Source organism: Mirounga leonina, unplaced genomic scaffold (assembly GCF_011800145.1).
Source record: "Mirounga leonina isolate KUSES-001 unplaced genomic scaffold, KU_Mleo_1.0 Mir_178, whole genome shotgun sequence".
Taxonomy (NCBI): Eukaryota; Metazoa; Chordata; class Mammalia; order Carnivora; family Phocidae; genus Mirounga; species Mirounga leonina.
Genome location: NW_023270464.1, coordinates 7,634,795 through 7,649,542, shown reverse-complemented (window position 1 = coordinate 7,649,542; position 14,748 = coordinate 7,634,795). Strand labels below are relative to the sequence as shown.

The following is a 14,748-nucleotide window of genomic DNA, read 5'->3' as shown; positions in this document are numbered from 1 at the left end:
CTTATCAGCTTTTTTTTTTTTTTGGTGGTAGTGGTTGTGGGGGTTGTACCTTGTGTCTGGAAATTTATTTTGATTTTCTCCTATCATCTGTAAATTAAGAGTGCCAGTACTCCAAATAAAAAATGTTTGGACTGTCACAATCGGAATTCAGAATCCTCAGGTAAATCTTATGCTCTCTTTGATCCTGAACTGCCTCATCTAAAAAATGTCAATGCAGTCTTACTTGTTTGAAGATAAGGAGTTAGACTAAGTAATATCTTTTTAAAAATCTTAAGGTATGTAATCCTCTGTGACCAAATTTTATGAACTACAAGCAAATTTATTAGCTTGATTCACACTAATAGTGTGCTACTTAAAAAACTTTTTTTATTGAGGTATAATTAACATACAACATATTAATTTCAGGTATACAATTATATTGATTCAATAATTCTACACTGAGTAATGTACAGAATAATGTGCTTTCAATGGTGCATATTTTGACTACTTCCAAAAATATAGGCTTTTTATTTTATATAATATTAGAATGATCCTAAATGGTATCAATAATGAATGAAATTTAATCCTCAAATTGACATAAACCCATTAAAGTTAAAATGAAAAGTCTGGATAAAATATTTGTTTCAACTGTCTTCCCCCCCCTCCCAAACTAAAAACTAAGTAAATTATGCAAACCTAACAATGTTACTTTGCATGGGGTTCACAGGGTTCTTGTGTATTCTTCAGAATTATGTCAGAAGGGCATAGATCACCTCAACTTCCACATTTGTTTAATTGACAGGATTCTTTTAGTCTAAGAGGATCTCTCCTTTTCCTTCTTATTTTTTGTTGGTAGTAAATTTGCATTTTCTTTTACAAAATGATGTTAGCAATAGTTGGAAGTTTAGATTTTTTTTCCTTAACACAAAGTTTAAAACCTCATTAAACTGTCTACTTTTTTTTGTTTTGTTCTGTTTTCTGGAAATGTTATCTTTCTATGAAACCCTCACATTTGGGAACTGGTGACATACAGATCACTCATGGAGCTTAGCTATCCCCTAGGGTTTATCATAAAGCCAAAAAGAAAATGGAACTTTTTAAAAGTCTTTTTAAAAAGCAGACTTTTCTGCCTTTTTGGTTGAAGAATAGACATTCCCCAGTATGCAAAGTCCCTCTACTATGGGACTACTCAGAAAATAAAACTGCTGCATTTCTTTACACTTCTTTTAATCTTATTTTTTATTTTTATTTTTTAAAGATTTTATTTATTTATTTGAGAGAGAGCACAAACTGGGTGGGGTTGAGGGAGAGGGACAAGCAGACTCCCCACTGAGCAGGGACCTGGACGCGGAGCTCGATCCTAGGACCCTGGGATCATGACCTGAGCCTAAGGCAGACACTTAACCCACTGAGCCACCCAGGCACCCCAATCCTATTTTTTACATAACATTTTTATCATGCGCTTTTCCCCATCAGCCTGGTGCAGGATTACCTCTAGATGAAATCTAATATTCTTTCTGTACTTGTAATGCCATTTCTCAGACTGGCGAACCTGACTCCCATGATCTTCACTATACTTATTTGATTAAACCTTCTAAGAAATTAGCCCTTATCCCTGCTGCTGTCCTTCCCGCAGCAATGTACTCTTCACCACGTGTGTCCCCTCCCCCCTCCATCTGAGCTCCCAATCACTACCCCACATCACCAGGCCCCCCATGTGGAGGCCTCCTAACCCACTTGGGTTCGGACACTCCCTGTGTAATAGTCCTCCTCACCTTGCTTGGGCCCCAACCTTGTGCACAGAATTGTCCCAAGGTGTACACATGCTTCTCACTCTGTTTGGGCTCTGATTCCCTATACGTGCTTCCACCCCATGTGGATATCTGCCTCACCCTGCTCAGGCCCTGGCTCCCCGTATCAGGCCACCTCATGCAAGAACATTTACCATCCCATCCCATTGGCTTCAATTCCCCACTCTGAGTCACCATCTCCCCCTGCACTGATACACTCCTCACAGGACTCAGGTCCTGACTCTACATGCAGGGTACCCTCCCCCGCCACCCTCCCCCACACAGTGTTAATACCTCCCTCACACTACTTAGGCTTTTACACTCCATGACGCCCCCTCCCACCCACATGGATGCCACCCTAATGCTGCACTAGCCTCACCCCGCACTGGGCTAGCCTTCCATGCTGATGCCCTTCTCATGCTGATATCTGAAGCTGAGCTGTCTCCCTGCAGGTACACCCCGACCCCATCCTGTTCAGATACTGACACCCTGAGCTGGACCTCCTCATGCATGGGCATTTGACTCAGTCCCTGGCTTTCCCATGGCAGGCAGCTCCCACTTGCAGATGCTCTTCTTACCCAACTCTGGCCCCAATACCCTGCTCTGGGCTACTCCAGCTCTCCCCACAAACACGGAAACTATTTTGCTGTGTCCTACCTAAAGTCTTCAATACTGAATTGTTCAAGAAGAGAAAGGAAGGAAGGGGGAAAGAACCATAATTATTCTGAATATTCTTTATTTTCCCTCTTGTTTTAGAAACTACAAAGTGATATTGGGTAAAACAAATAGATACCCTAATCTTGCCTTCAGTTTTATTTTGCCTTACATTTCTTTTTTGTTCTAATTTGCACTATTACTTATGTTCATTTTTTATATCTTATAAACTACATTTTGGTCAGTCACCCACCAATCCTCTGTGGAAAATGCAGGGCTTGTGTGAATAAATGAGGCACACACAACTCCAGGAAGATAGGGACTCTGTGTTTTGTTCAGCTACATATCTCCAGCACCTAAGGCAGCGAGGATCAGAGTGAAACTGAAAATACTTAACAATGAGCAATATAATGCAGACAAAGACACAAACCAAATAGAATAGAGGGGAACTTGTTGGGGATCAGTTCTGGAAGACCCCTGCTGAAAGTGTTAATGAATTGTGTGTATGTGTGCATGTACATGAAAATGAAACTGAAAGCCAACTTTGACAGAAAGCTGTTGATAAGTTGGTGAGAAACTAATTCACGTATGAGAAAAAAGTGCATTTTGTCTAAAATCTGTTAAGTCAACTAAAAGCTATGATGTTTGCCCATAGCAGACACACTGCTAAACCAGAGGTTTTATATGAGGTCCAAGTGGGAAAGAATATAAAGTATCCTGGTGATAATTACAGAGGAGAAAGTCACTTCTCTGATGGGGTGTATTTAACGTTTCAAAAGAAGGAAGGGCATTAAGAAATAAGTGGCTAAGAGCCATAAAGCTATAGAAGATTGTGAGCATTTTCAGAAGACACATTTCTGAATGTTGCCTATCCCCCAAACAGGAAAAGCCAAAGTCACTGGTTTTTAAATATCACTGTGTAGATGATATTTATCATTTTCTACCTTATCAAGCACCCATCTCGAATCTCCTTATATTTTCAAAGGCCAGATAGGTTACTTCCTCATGCATATGAGAATGCTGCTGGTTCCCACTTCTGGATCTTTGAAAATAAAATCATTCAATAGCATTCAGAAGTTTCCCACATTTTCCTTTTGCTTAGAACACATTAGTATATTGATGGCTATACACTTGTCCATGGATTCTTTGCTGCTCCTCCCATCAAGAGGCAGGGTCTATGCCCTCTTCTCTTGCAGGTGGTCTGCCTGAAAAGCTTGTGTATGACCAAGAGACTGGTGTGGGACTTCAGAGGCTGGGACAGAAATGGCCATGTGGTCCCATCTGGCTCTCCTGGGACACTCACTCTGGGGGAAGCCAGCTGCCCAGTAAGAAGTACGACTATCCTTAAAACTACCATCAGCAGTTGAAGCTGAACAGGTTACATGCAGGGCTCCTACTGGAAGGCCTGGCCAAGCACCCAGCTGCTGGCTGGAATCAACCGCCACCTCAAATGAAGCGAGCCTTCACATGACTGTACCCCCAGCCAGCATTTGACTGTAAGCACATGAGAGATCCCAAGTTAGAAGTGCCTGGCAGAGCCCTCCCCCAAACTCCCAGCCCACAAAATCCTAAGCAAAATCAAATAGTTGTTGTTTGCCACCCCAAAGTTGTAGGATAATGTATATCAATGGCAACAGTAATTGTAATGACCAAGGAAGTATTTTTCTGACCAATTCTATTACTTTTTGTACCTTCAGTAAAAGGCAATTTCAGACCCAAGTGGTATTAGCCAGAACAGACTAGGTTATACTGTGCTCAAATAATTTACCCTGAAGAGTCAATGGGATGGAAGGTATGCCAGATATCTTCCATTCGCCCCTTTGGTTTCCTTCTTTGCTGTGTTCCACTCTGCTTCATAATGCTCTGTGTGTCAGGAAGTTTATCTGCATTCAAAAACTTGCTTTTCCTCTGGGTCCACTAACAGGAAGATAGGAGGGTGGGGGACGGGTGAAGTGGAGATATTTAGTCCCCTGCCCCCGCCCTGCCCAGTTTCCCTGGCTTGCTCCCTCTAACGAAGGCCACCATTCTTGTTTAGAGACCTGCTCAGTACACTTCCCTCGGTAGGTCCTGGTAATGGTCCTTCACTTGCCCCTTCAGACTTAGAGGTTCTAATAGTCCCCATCCCATCCCAGAGCTAGCCTTAAGGATACTGTGCCATGTACTACTGACTACCTAAACTTTGCCCATGTCTTATAAGGAATTCCCTTATTAAACTCTCCTAGAATCACCCAGTTTAATATGCCATGCATTTCTTGCTATTTCCCTAATCCTGTATCTGTGATTATAAGAATCATTAAATATGTCTTTACATTAAAAAAGAAAATTTACCCTGAAATCTCAGTGGCTTCGTTCAACAGAAGTGTGTCCTGTTTAAGGACAGGTGAGGAATTCTGCTCTATCTGGTGAGTCAGGGAATCAAACCCCTGCATGTGATGATGACTTCATTTCATAGACTGCGGCAGCAGGCGACACTAACTCTCCTATGGTTCCCATCCTACAGCATATCGTCATTCAGAAAAAGTGTCGTTATTCTGGCAATACCATTTTTTCAAAATTACCAAGTGCAGCATAGGTGGGCGGTCTCCAATACGCCTTCCCCTTTTCCTCCTTTTAATTAGAGCAATAGTGCAAGTTTTAGGAGGGTACCTAACCGCCTGACTACAGCCCGCACTTGCAGCCCAGAGTACCATGTGACGAAGCTCGGGCCAATGGGACATGAACAGGAGTGATATGTGTAATTTCTAGATCCTCTCTTTTGCCTTGTATGCTCTCTCTGCCTTCCCTCCCCTCTGGGACACCTCACTTTTAGACTGAGAAGAGAAAAATAAAATCCATCTATCCATCTACCTAGTTAAGCCACTTTATTTTTTACAGAGAGCAGAGAACAATGACAGGGGGTGTCATACTAACTTAGCAACTAACTTTTCACACCTTTTCCTATTGCACACCTTCATTTTATACTGACATACATTTTCATTTCCCCCTTTTAATCTGTACTTTTGAATTCGCTGTTACAGTACTGAACTTCCACTGTTCTTTACTTAACTGAACTCTAACTCACATGGCAGCTTCCTTTGAAGGCCTGGACTCTCTGATGTGGAACACAGACACTGTAGTGTGGGAGAGGGAAGAGTCAATTCAAAGGTTGATGATCCTGCTTCTCATCCTGGGGGGGCGTGTCTTAGACAAACCCTTAGACAAGTCCACAGAAATAAAGACTTGCAGCCAAAATTAACCTCCTAAAAAAGGTGTAAAGGTTAAATATTAGGCTTGTTTATCTACTAACATGTTATGGCTTCCCCACCTCAAATTTTAAACTCAGCCAATAGAATGGAGGCAATGTGGTACCATGGCTAATAGTGCAGATCCTGGAATCAGAACAAATCTGGTTTGACTCTCAGCCTTCCCACTTACTACTAATTTGACTATGGGCAAGTTAACTGTCAAAGGTGAGTAGAATAGCTCATAGAGTAGCTGTAAAAATTAAAGAAGATAGTACACACTGAGTACTTGGTATACTGCCTGAGGATTCAATGGGAGCTGTTAGTGTAACTGTTCCTTTGCATATGCTAGTCCCTCTGCATGGAATACCTTTCTCCTCTTGTTTTTTTTTTTTTTTTTAAAGATATTATTTATTTATTTGAGAGAGAGAGAATGAGAGACAGAGAGCACGAGAGGGAAGAGGGCAGAGGGAGAAGCAGACCCCCTGCTGAGCAGGGAGCCCGATGCGGGACTCGATCCAGGGACTCCAGGATCATGACCTGAGCCGAAGGCAGTCGCTTAACCAACTGAGCCACCCAGGCGCCCTCTCCTCTTGTTGATCTGGGGAATTCCTTCACATTCATTACAACTCATGCTCTGTGATACCCTCTCACCTCCTCCGCTGGCCGGGAGCAACCTTTCCCTTATTGATGTTACAGAGAAGACGTATGTATTAATTCTGTTTTATCAGAGGATAGTGTACGTGCCTGTTTAAATAGCTGCCCCCTCCTCACTGTGTGCATGGTCTGTTTCTTCTTCATTGCTGAATCCCACTACTCAGTAGAGTACACATTGTAGGTTCTCAAATATGTTTGCAAAATGAACCAAATAAATCCTTGAATTCACTCTAGAATCAACCCCCATCTCTTCTAGATTAGGAATGAGGCCTACCAATTAATTATGCCATTCTTTCTATCAAAAGAATTGTCCTATCAAAATAATTTAAAGTGAAGCATAATTAGTATTGCTGATATTACAAAAGGCAGTTATCTGAACATGAATATCTACAGATACAGGCTCTCTAATGAGAATGTTCTTGTCTAACATTTCAAGTTTTCCTTGGGAATTGTAAGCAGATGCAATTGAAAGGTCTTAAAAATCACGGTCAGTAATTGAAAATGTATTGCTATTGTAATAAGGAACAAGTTATTAGAATTTAAAGGATAGTAAATAATCATAAGAATTTAGCATGTATATAGAAATTCTTACTCTATAAAGTCTTTTCACCTTCTTCTTCTAATTGCCTTGTGAGAGTGAAAGCAGCTATATTCCTATTACATGGGAGGTTATGTATAATCAATAAATACTATAGCAAAGATGAAAATCTATTTCGGCCAGCTTTGGTGGCCTTTGTTGTGGCTGTTAAATCCAGACTTCAATAAAATACATTATTATTATTATTTAGTTTTCTAGAGGGAAAGAGAATATATCCATGGATCCATCTTTGAGTAAGACCAATATTACCATTCCCTTTAAAGAACTTAATACCAGTTTCTGATGACAGTGACAATATGTAGTCTTAAAGAGTAAAAGACAGTTGGTGGGGGGTGGGAGGCATGGGGTGGCTGGGTGACAGACATTGGGGAGGGTATGTGCTATGGTGAGTGCTGTGAATTGTGCAAGACTGTTGAATCACAGACCTGTACCTCTGAAACAAATAATACATTATATGTTAAAAAAAGAAGATAGTAGGAAGGGAAAAATGAAGGGGGGGAAATTGGAGGGAGAGACGAACCACGAGAGACTATGGATTCTGAGAAACAAACCGAGGGTTCTAGAGGGGAGGAGGTTGGGGGGATGGGTTAGCCCGCTGGTGGGTATTAAAGAGGGCATGTATTGAATGGAGCACTGGGTGTTATACGCAAACAATGAATCATGGAACACTACATCAAAAACTAATGATGTAATGTATGGTGATTAACATAACATAATAAAATTTTAAAAATGCAAAAAAAAAAAAGACACTTTGTAAAAGAGAAATCTGAAACACCAAACATTGAAATAAAATACCTCAATGCAGATATGATGCATTCCTCCAGCCTTGTTTTTCTGTAGAAAAGCTGCAATTGGACTGTCATTTCCCAATGGATGAAGCAGCTCCATCTTGGTGTTTCCCAGGTTGACAAAAACAACAGATACTCCGTGCTCAGGAATAGGGACCGTCTCACTTACCTGGGCCCCCAGAACATTCTTATAAAATGCCGCGGCTTTTTCCAAGTCTGGCACTGCAATTGCTACATGATTGAGTCGACCCAGGTTCCACACAGGACCTGCCACTTGAAGCGAGGACTGTGATGTGGAAAAAGTTCTTACTTTTGGAACTGGAGTCTTAAGTCTGGAATAAAGCCCTGAAAAATGGAACAGCCATTGATATCCTTCTTTTGAAAATTAATGGATTTATAAAATTAATTTTTTAAAAAACTAAATGCATAATACATGTAAAAATCATTTATATACCTATTCTGGTTTTAATTACTGAAATTAAATCATAGAGATAAATGGAAAAACTATGTCAAAATTACTCTGCTCCGAAACAACTGTCTGGAATCAAAAAATTAATTCTGAGCTTTATAGATTTAAAACAAAGATGGCATTTTTCATGATAATTTCTATTTACTGATAACACTTAAAGGATAAATGCACAGCATTAAGAATTACTTGCTATTCTCTGCATTTCACAAGACGTAAGTTTGAATGTGACAGTGAAACAACACACATTTGATGATGAGAACAAGTAATTTTCTTCCCTACCTATAACCAATTTTTTTGTCTTATAGTAATATGTATTAAAGTCATGACCATTACAGTGCTTTCTAATGTGATTTTTTTTTGGATGATTACTAAGGAAAATATCTCATTGTTGGGAGAAAAACAAGCAAAGATTAAGATTGTCCTTAAACTTGTGAGAATTCCCTCTGAAACCAGATTTTTAAAAACTGTTTCTTTTTGTAATTTTGAAGAATTAGAAGCAGAACTGCTTCTGAATGTGAAGAAATCGCTTTCATTTAGAAACAGAAGAGACTTGTAATGTGTTCTCCCTGTGGATTACTGCTTCCCCAGTCCCCAACACACTGGATTTTAAGAGCCAGATTCTGCCCAGAACTAAAACTATATACATATACGAAGTCTAAAAATAATCTTGTAAAACTACATCACTTAATAAAAAAGGTACAAAATAGCAAATTGAAGAATACATATTCTAAACAATTAGATTTAGCTCTTAATGGAAAATACATTAAACAGTACTTAGTATCACAGAGCTCCAGCTAACAAATAATTAATTCCCCTTTACTGAAATTATTGATAATGAGATTAAAGTGACACTATTTAAGACCACAAACCTTGTGGGGAACTGCAGTCTCATGTGTGTAATCTTTCAACCCCCACTCAACCGCCTAAGGATGAAAACTTCCTTACCAAGAGATAAAGAGCCCATACGGCCTGTGCAGGGCTTATCATCTTGCCCTGGGAGTATCTTTCCCTCTTTCAGGCTCAATGAATGCTCTTAGGTCTCAGCTTAAAGTGTGCGCGTCATGTGTTACATGAGTCCTCACTGTTATATCAGTCCTCTGCAGAGAGGGGACAGCACAAGAGGAGTGTGCATAGGTAAACTGTCCTGCATGGCCACTGGGAGAAACTCATTGGCAATGGTGGACCAACAGCCACTATTAAAGGTAATCTTGCTCTGTTTCCTTTCTATGTAAGTAAAGCACTGTTCCATCTACTGCTTGTGTTTTCTTTGAAGACTCTGACACCAAGACGCAATAGGGAGAAGTGTTTAGAGTCCTCCCCTGGGACTGGTAACCAGTGTATGGTACTGCTTGACCAAAGAGAAGGCAAAATTCAGCCTAAGATAGTCTTCTGCTATGCTCGAGCCTGTATTACTGATTATGGAAATACCCAAAGGTTGTCATTATCAATAGGTTGACACAGCTCAGTTCTATGGACTCACTGTATTTTGAAATTCAAGTGTATTCCAAACTAGTACGTACATACATAAATGTACAATTGAAAGTAAATTTCATGAAAAGCATACCTAATCCTCAATAGATGTGATGTGCTCTGATATTTTCTACTCTGTTGTATTTTATTTCAGTTTTTAAAAAAATTCTGGTACTACCCACTAAATATCTATGTTGCTAAGTTTGCTGTAAAGATTAGATATTTGGTGTAAAAATACAATACGGTGCCAGACATACATAATGGGTACACAATAAATTCAGCCACTCTCATGATGATCATTTGCTAACTGAGTGGTATGCAGGGTAATCTGTGGAGACCAAGTAACCATCTCAAGAGCATGGTGACAGTGAATTTTAAAAATGCTAACCACCAACAAACTGTTCTTCCCTTGCATCTCTACTATCTGTGCATCTGCAATGAAAGTTCAATACAGAACGTATTTGTATTAAAAAAACCCCAACATTGTAGGTAAGGGCAATGATCTTTAGAGTAAAATGCACATCAAAAGAAGTCGTTTGCTCTGTGAAATCTTAAGGGTATCAAATATTGATTCTAGGTATTTCTGAATTCTCTTTATCAGTGGTTTTTTGTTTTTTTGGTTTTTTTTAGATTTTATTTATTTATTTGAGAGAGAGAGACACAGCGAGAGAGGGAACACAAGCAGGGGGAGTGGGAGAGGGAGAAGCAGGCCTCCTGCCGAGCAGGGAGCCCGATGAAGGGCTCAATCCCAGGACCCTGAGATCATGACCTGAGCCGAAGGCAGACACTTAATGACTGAGCCACCCAGGCACCCTATCCTTATCAGTGTTATCTTTATAAGAATTGGGGCAGCTAGGGGCGCCTGGGTGGCTCAGATGGTTGCGCGTCTGCCTTCGGCTCAGGTCATGATCTCAGGGTCCTGGGATCGAGCCCCACATCGGGCTCCCTGCTTGGTGGGGAGCCTGCTTCTCCCTCTCCCTCTACTGTTCTCCCTGCTTGTGCTCTCTCGCTCTGTCAAATAAATAAATAAAAAAATCTTAAAAAAAAAAAAAAGAATTGGGGCAGCTAGCTGGTGGTTCTTTGGCAGGCATCCTATTACCAGCAATGGAACACATGGAAATATCAAAGGAAGAAATTACAAGATGTCCAAGTGAAGGTGAAGTTTTATATACTGTTCCAGTTTGTTGGGGGACATTCCAAAATCTCTGACACTGAAAAGGAAGCCCAAGCAACTCATGCTATTGGAAGCCTCCCTGTGGTCTACCTTTCTCCACAACCATTTTATCATGAGGAAAGAGTTATTAGAATGACTGGTTCTTTTTCTTTTTAATGGAACACAAAATCTTCATTATATGTTAGGAAAATAGAAAGATAATAACATCTTTATATAATGTAAAAATCAAGACTTTGTGGTTACAGGTTTATCTTATCTCTAGAAATGTAAACTAGCTTGAGAAAAAAATATCACTTTATTGGTCTTATTTGGTCTCTTGGAATAGAACAAAAATAAACCCAGTGATACTGGTGAGAATTCAATAATTCTTTAAAATGAAGCGTTAAGAGGGGCACCTGGCTGGCTCAGTTGGTAGAGCATGAGGCTCTTGATTTTGGGGTCATGAGGTCCCCATTGGGTGTAGAGATTACCTGAATAAATAAACTTAAAAAATAAAGGGTTAAGAAGATAAAAATAGCCAAAAAGCACATAAGATACTCAATATCATAGCCATTAGGGAAAGGCAAATCAAAAACACAACAGGATACCACTTCACACCCACAACTAAAAGTGTTGATGAGGATGTGGAAAAACTGGAATCCTTGTACATTGCTGGCAAGAATGTAAAATGATAGAGCTGCCATGAAACAGTTCGGAAAACTCAGAAAGTTAAACATACAATTAGCATGTGACTCAAAAATTCCACTCCTAGGTCCCTAAAATAATTGAAAACATGTACTTAAACAAAAACTTGTACACAAATTTTTATGACAGCACTATTCCCAATAGCCATGGAAAATGATTCATATTCGTACGGTGGAATATTATCCATAAAGTGGATTTGAAGCAATGATACAACATGGATGAACCTTGAAAACACTATACCAAGTGACAACATTATGCTAAATGACAGCAGCCAGACATAAAAGGTCATATGCTATATGACTCCATTTATAGGAAATATCCAGAATGGGTAAGTCCACAGACAAGAAGCAGGACAGTGGTTGCCAAGGGCTGGATGGAGGTGGGAATGGGGACTGACTGCTTAACTGGCACGAGATTTCCTTTTGGGGTGATGAAAATGTCTTGGAATTAGGGGCGCCTGGGTGGCTCAGCTGGTTAAGCAACTGCCTTCGGCTCAGGTCATGATCCCAGGGTCCTGGGATTGAGCCCCGCATCGGGCTCCCTGCTCCACAGGAGGCCTGCTTCTCCCTCTCCCACTCCCCCTGCTGTGTTCCCTCTCTCGTTGTGTCTCTCTCTGTCAAATAAATAAAATCTTAAAAAAAAAAAAAGTCTTGCAATTAAATAAAGATTACGGTTGCACAACATGGTGAATGTAACAAATGCTGCTAAATTGTACATTTTAAAATGGTACGTTATGTGAATTACCTTAAAACAACAAGGACAAACAACAACAATGGGATGACTTTAGCTAAAAGTCTAAAGTGGGGGCACCTGGGTGGCTCAGTGGGTTAAGTGTCTGCCTTCAGCTCAGGTCATGATCCCAGGGTCCTGGGATCGAGCCCCACATCGGGCTCCCTGCTCCGCTGGAAGCCTGCTTCTCCCTCTCCCACTCCCCCTGCTTGTGTTCCTGCTCTTGCTCTCTCTCTCTGTCAAATAAATAAATAAAATATTAAAAAAAAAAAAAGTCTAAAGTGAAATCCTGTAGACCAAGCAAACTGGGGCAGGAAACATGGAATAAAGGGGTACTGTGATATAGACCCTTATAGGTACTTAATAAAAAAATTTCTGAAAAGTTTGCTGTCAACATTTAAAAAATTATACTTTCTCCTCTGACTTTGGCAACTTTTAGAAGATATTTTTAATTAGTTTGCCCTCTGACTGGCAGGAATTCACAATTCTAGTTTTAGGTTTCTCTGCCTCCCATCTCAGAAAGGTACAACTACATCATTTTGAACTCCATAATGTGTAATTTGTGACTATTCCACATCGCTTCACAATAAACTACAATGTATAAATATGTGAATAAATGTATCAGATATTTAAAAACAGGAGTGTTGGAGTGCCTGGGTGGCTTAGTCAGTTAAGCGGCTGACTTGATTTTGGCTCAGGTCAAGATCTCAGGGTGGTGAGATCAAGCCCCATGTTGGGCTCTGCACTTGGCGTGGAGTGTGCTTGGGATTTTCTCCCTCCCTCTCCCTCTGCCCCTCCTCTCTGCTTGCACGTGCTGCTCTCTCTCTCTCAAATAAATAAATAAATCTTAAAAAAACAAAAAACAACCAAACAGGAGTGTAAAACACAAAAGGATTGCAAAGATGAGTGTCTACAGATTTAAGAAACAAATGACTTCCACAAATCAGGAATCTGATATATAAGAAAGAGATATGTTACCAAATCTGGTGTGTGTGTTAACTCTGATTCCTATCTTTCCCTCAATATTGGCTCTTACTAAATACTTTCAGTGCCTTGACTTAAAAATAACATCGCATTTCCTTCCATCTAGATTGCACTTATCTCAGACCAGTCTTTCCAATACTGGCTCCAAACAACTAAAGGCTTAGCTGCAAGGGTCTATACTCAAATGCATTAAGGGTACTTACTGTTTAAAAGAAATTATGTTAAATTTGTACATAAGGTGTCACAAAACTGTGAACAGTCACTTGTAATAAGGTCTTCCTAACAGGTCTAATAGTCACTTTTAATAAGGTCTTCCTATAATTTACACACTATAAGGTTCCCTCATTTGAAGTGTACAGTTCAATGTTTTCTTATATATTTGCAAAGTTGTGCAAATTTTACATAATCTAATTTTAGAGCATGTAATAAGTTTTCAAGTCTGAACTTTTGTATACCTTATTTGAGGAGACATAACATACTTAGGCAGCCATTCATCAGAAGTGCCTTCAAGTTGTTTGGTAAGAGGCCCATATATTTTCAGCATTCAACCAGTGGATTCACAGCACCATATACATATTTTCAACCTGTTTAAAACTCTGGTAGGAATAACTTTTTACTCAGCACAGTCAGTAAATAGACCATGTTTTTTTTACCCCACTTACATATGACTCCATTATAAAAGTAAATCTCTCCTCACAGTCCTATAACTTGACCACTGTTGTCTCCTATTAGGACCATCTTCTATTTTCAAAACTACCTTTTTTCATGAAGTTAATCCTTTGCAAGCCAAATTGGAACTTACTGTGTGTGCTTAATAGAATTCATTTTTCTAAGCTTCTCCTGTTTTTCTGTAAAGTATTATGTTCCTTAAAGGTGGGGTCATAACATGAGATTCCCACATTATCCAGCGATACCACTTCTGGGTATATAGCCAAAAGAACTGAAAATAGGGTTTCAAGGATATATTTATATATCCACGTTCATAGACGTATTGTTCACAATAGCCAAAATCTGGGAATAACTTAAGTGTCCACTTACAGATGAAAAGATAAAATGTTGTGGACACATACAATGGACTATTATTCAACCTTAAAAAGGAATGAAGTTCTGACACATGGTACAACATGGATGAACTTTAAAAACATGCTAAGAGAAACAGCCACTCACAAAAGGACAAATATTGTATAATTCCACATATGTACAGCACCTGGAGTAGTCCAATTCATAGAAAGTAGAATAATGATTACCAAGGATTGGGGGTAGAGGATAACGGGGGCTATTGTTGAATAGGCACGGAGGTTCAGGTTGGGATGATGAAAAAGTTCCGGGGATGGATGATGGTGATGGCTGCGCAATATGAATATACAGTTGACTCTTGAACAAAATGGGGGGTTAAGAGTGCCAACCCCCGACAGAGTCAAAAATCCACATATAACTACCCAAAATCTTAACTGTTGACCAGAAGTCTTACTGATAACATAGACAGTTGATTAACACATATTTTGCACGTTATTTGTAATATATATGCTATATTCTTACAGTAAAGTAAGC

General features: G+C 39.7%; 1 protein-coding gene across 2 annotated transcripts in view; it reads right to left on the bottom strand.

Moving 5' to 3' along the window:
• The window catches only part of MCEE (methylmalonyl-CoA epimerase), a 75,656-nt gene that overhangs the window by 57,461 nt on the left and 3,447 nt on the right, over positions 1-14,748 (bottom strand). For both annotated transcript variants that reach the window (XM_035023971.1, XM_035023970.1), the window contains exon 2: positions 7,695-8,032. In XM_035023971.1, the coding sequence (XP_034879862.1) occupies positions 7,695-8,032 (338 nt within the window). The remainder of the gene's footprint in view (positions 1-7,694; positions 8,033-14,748) is intronic.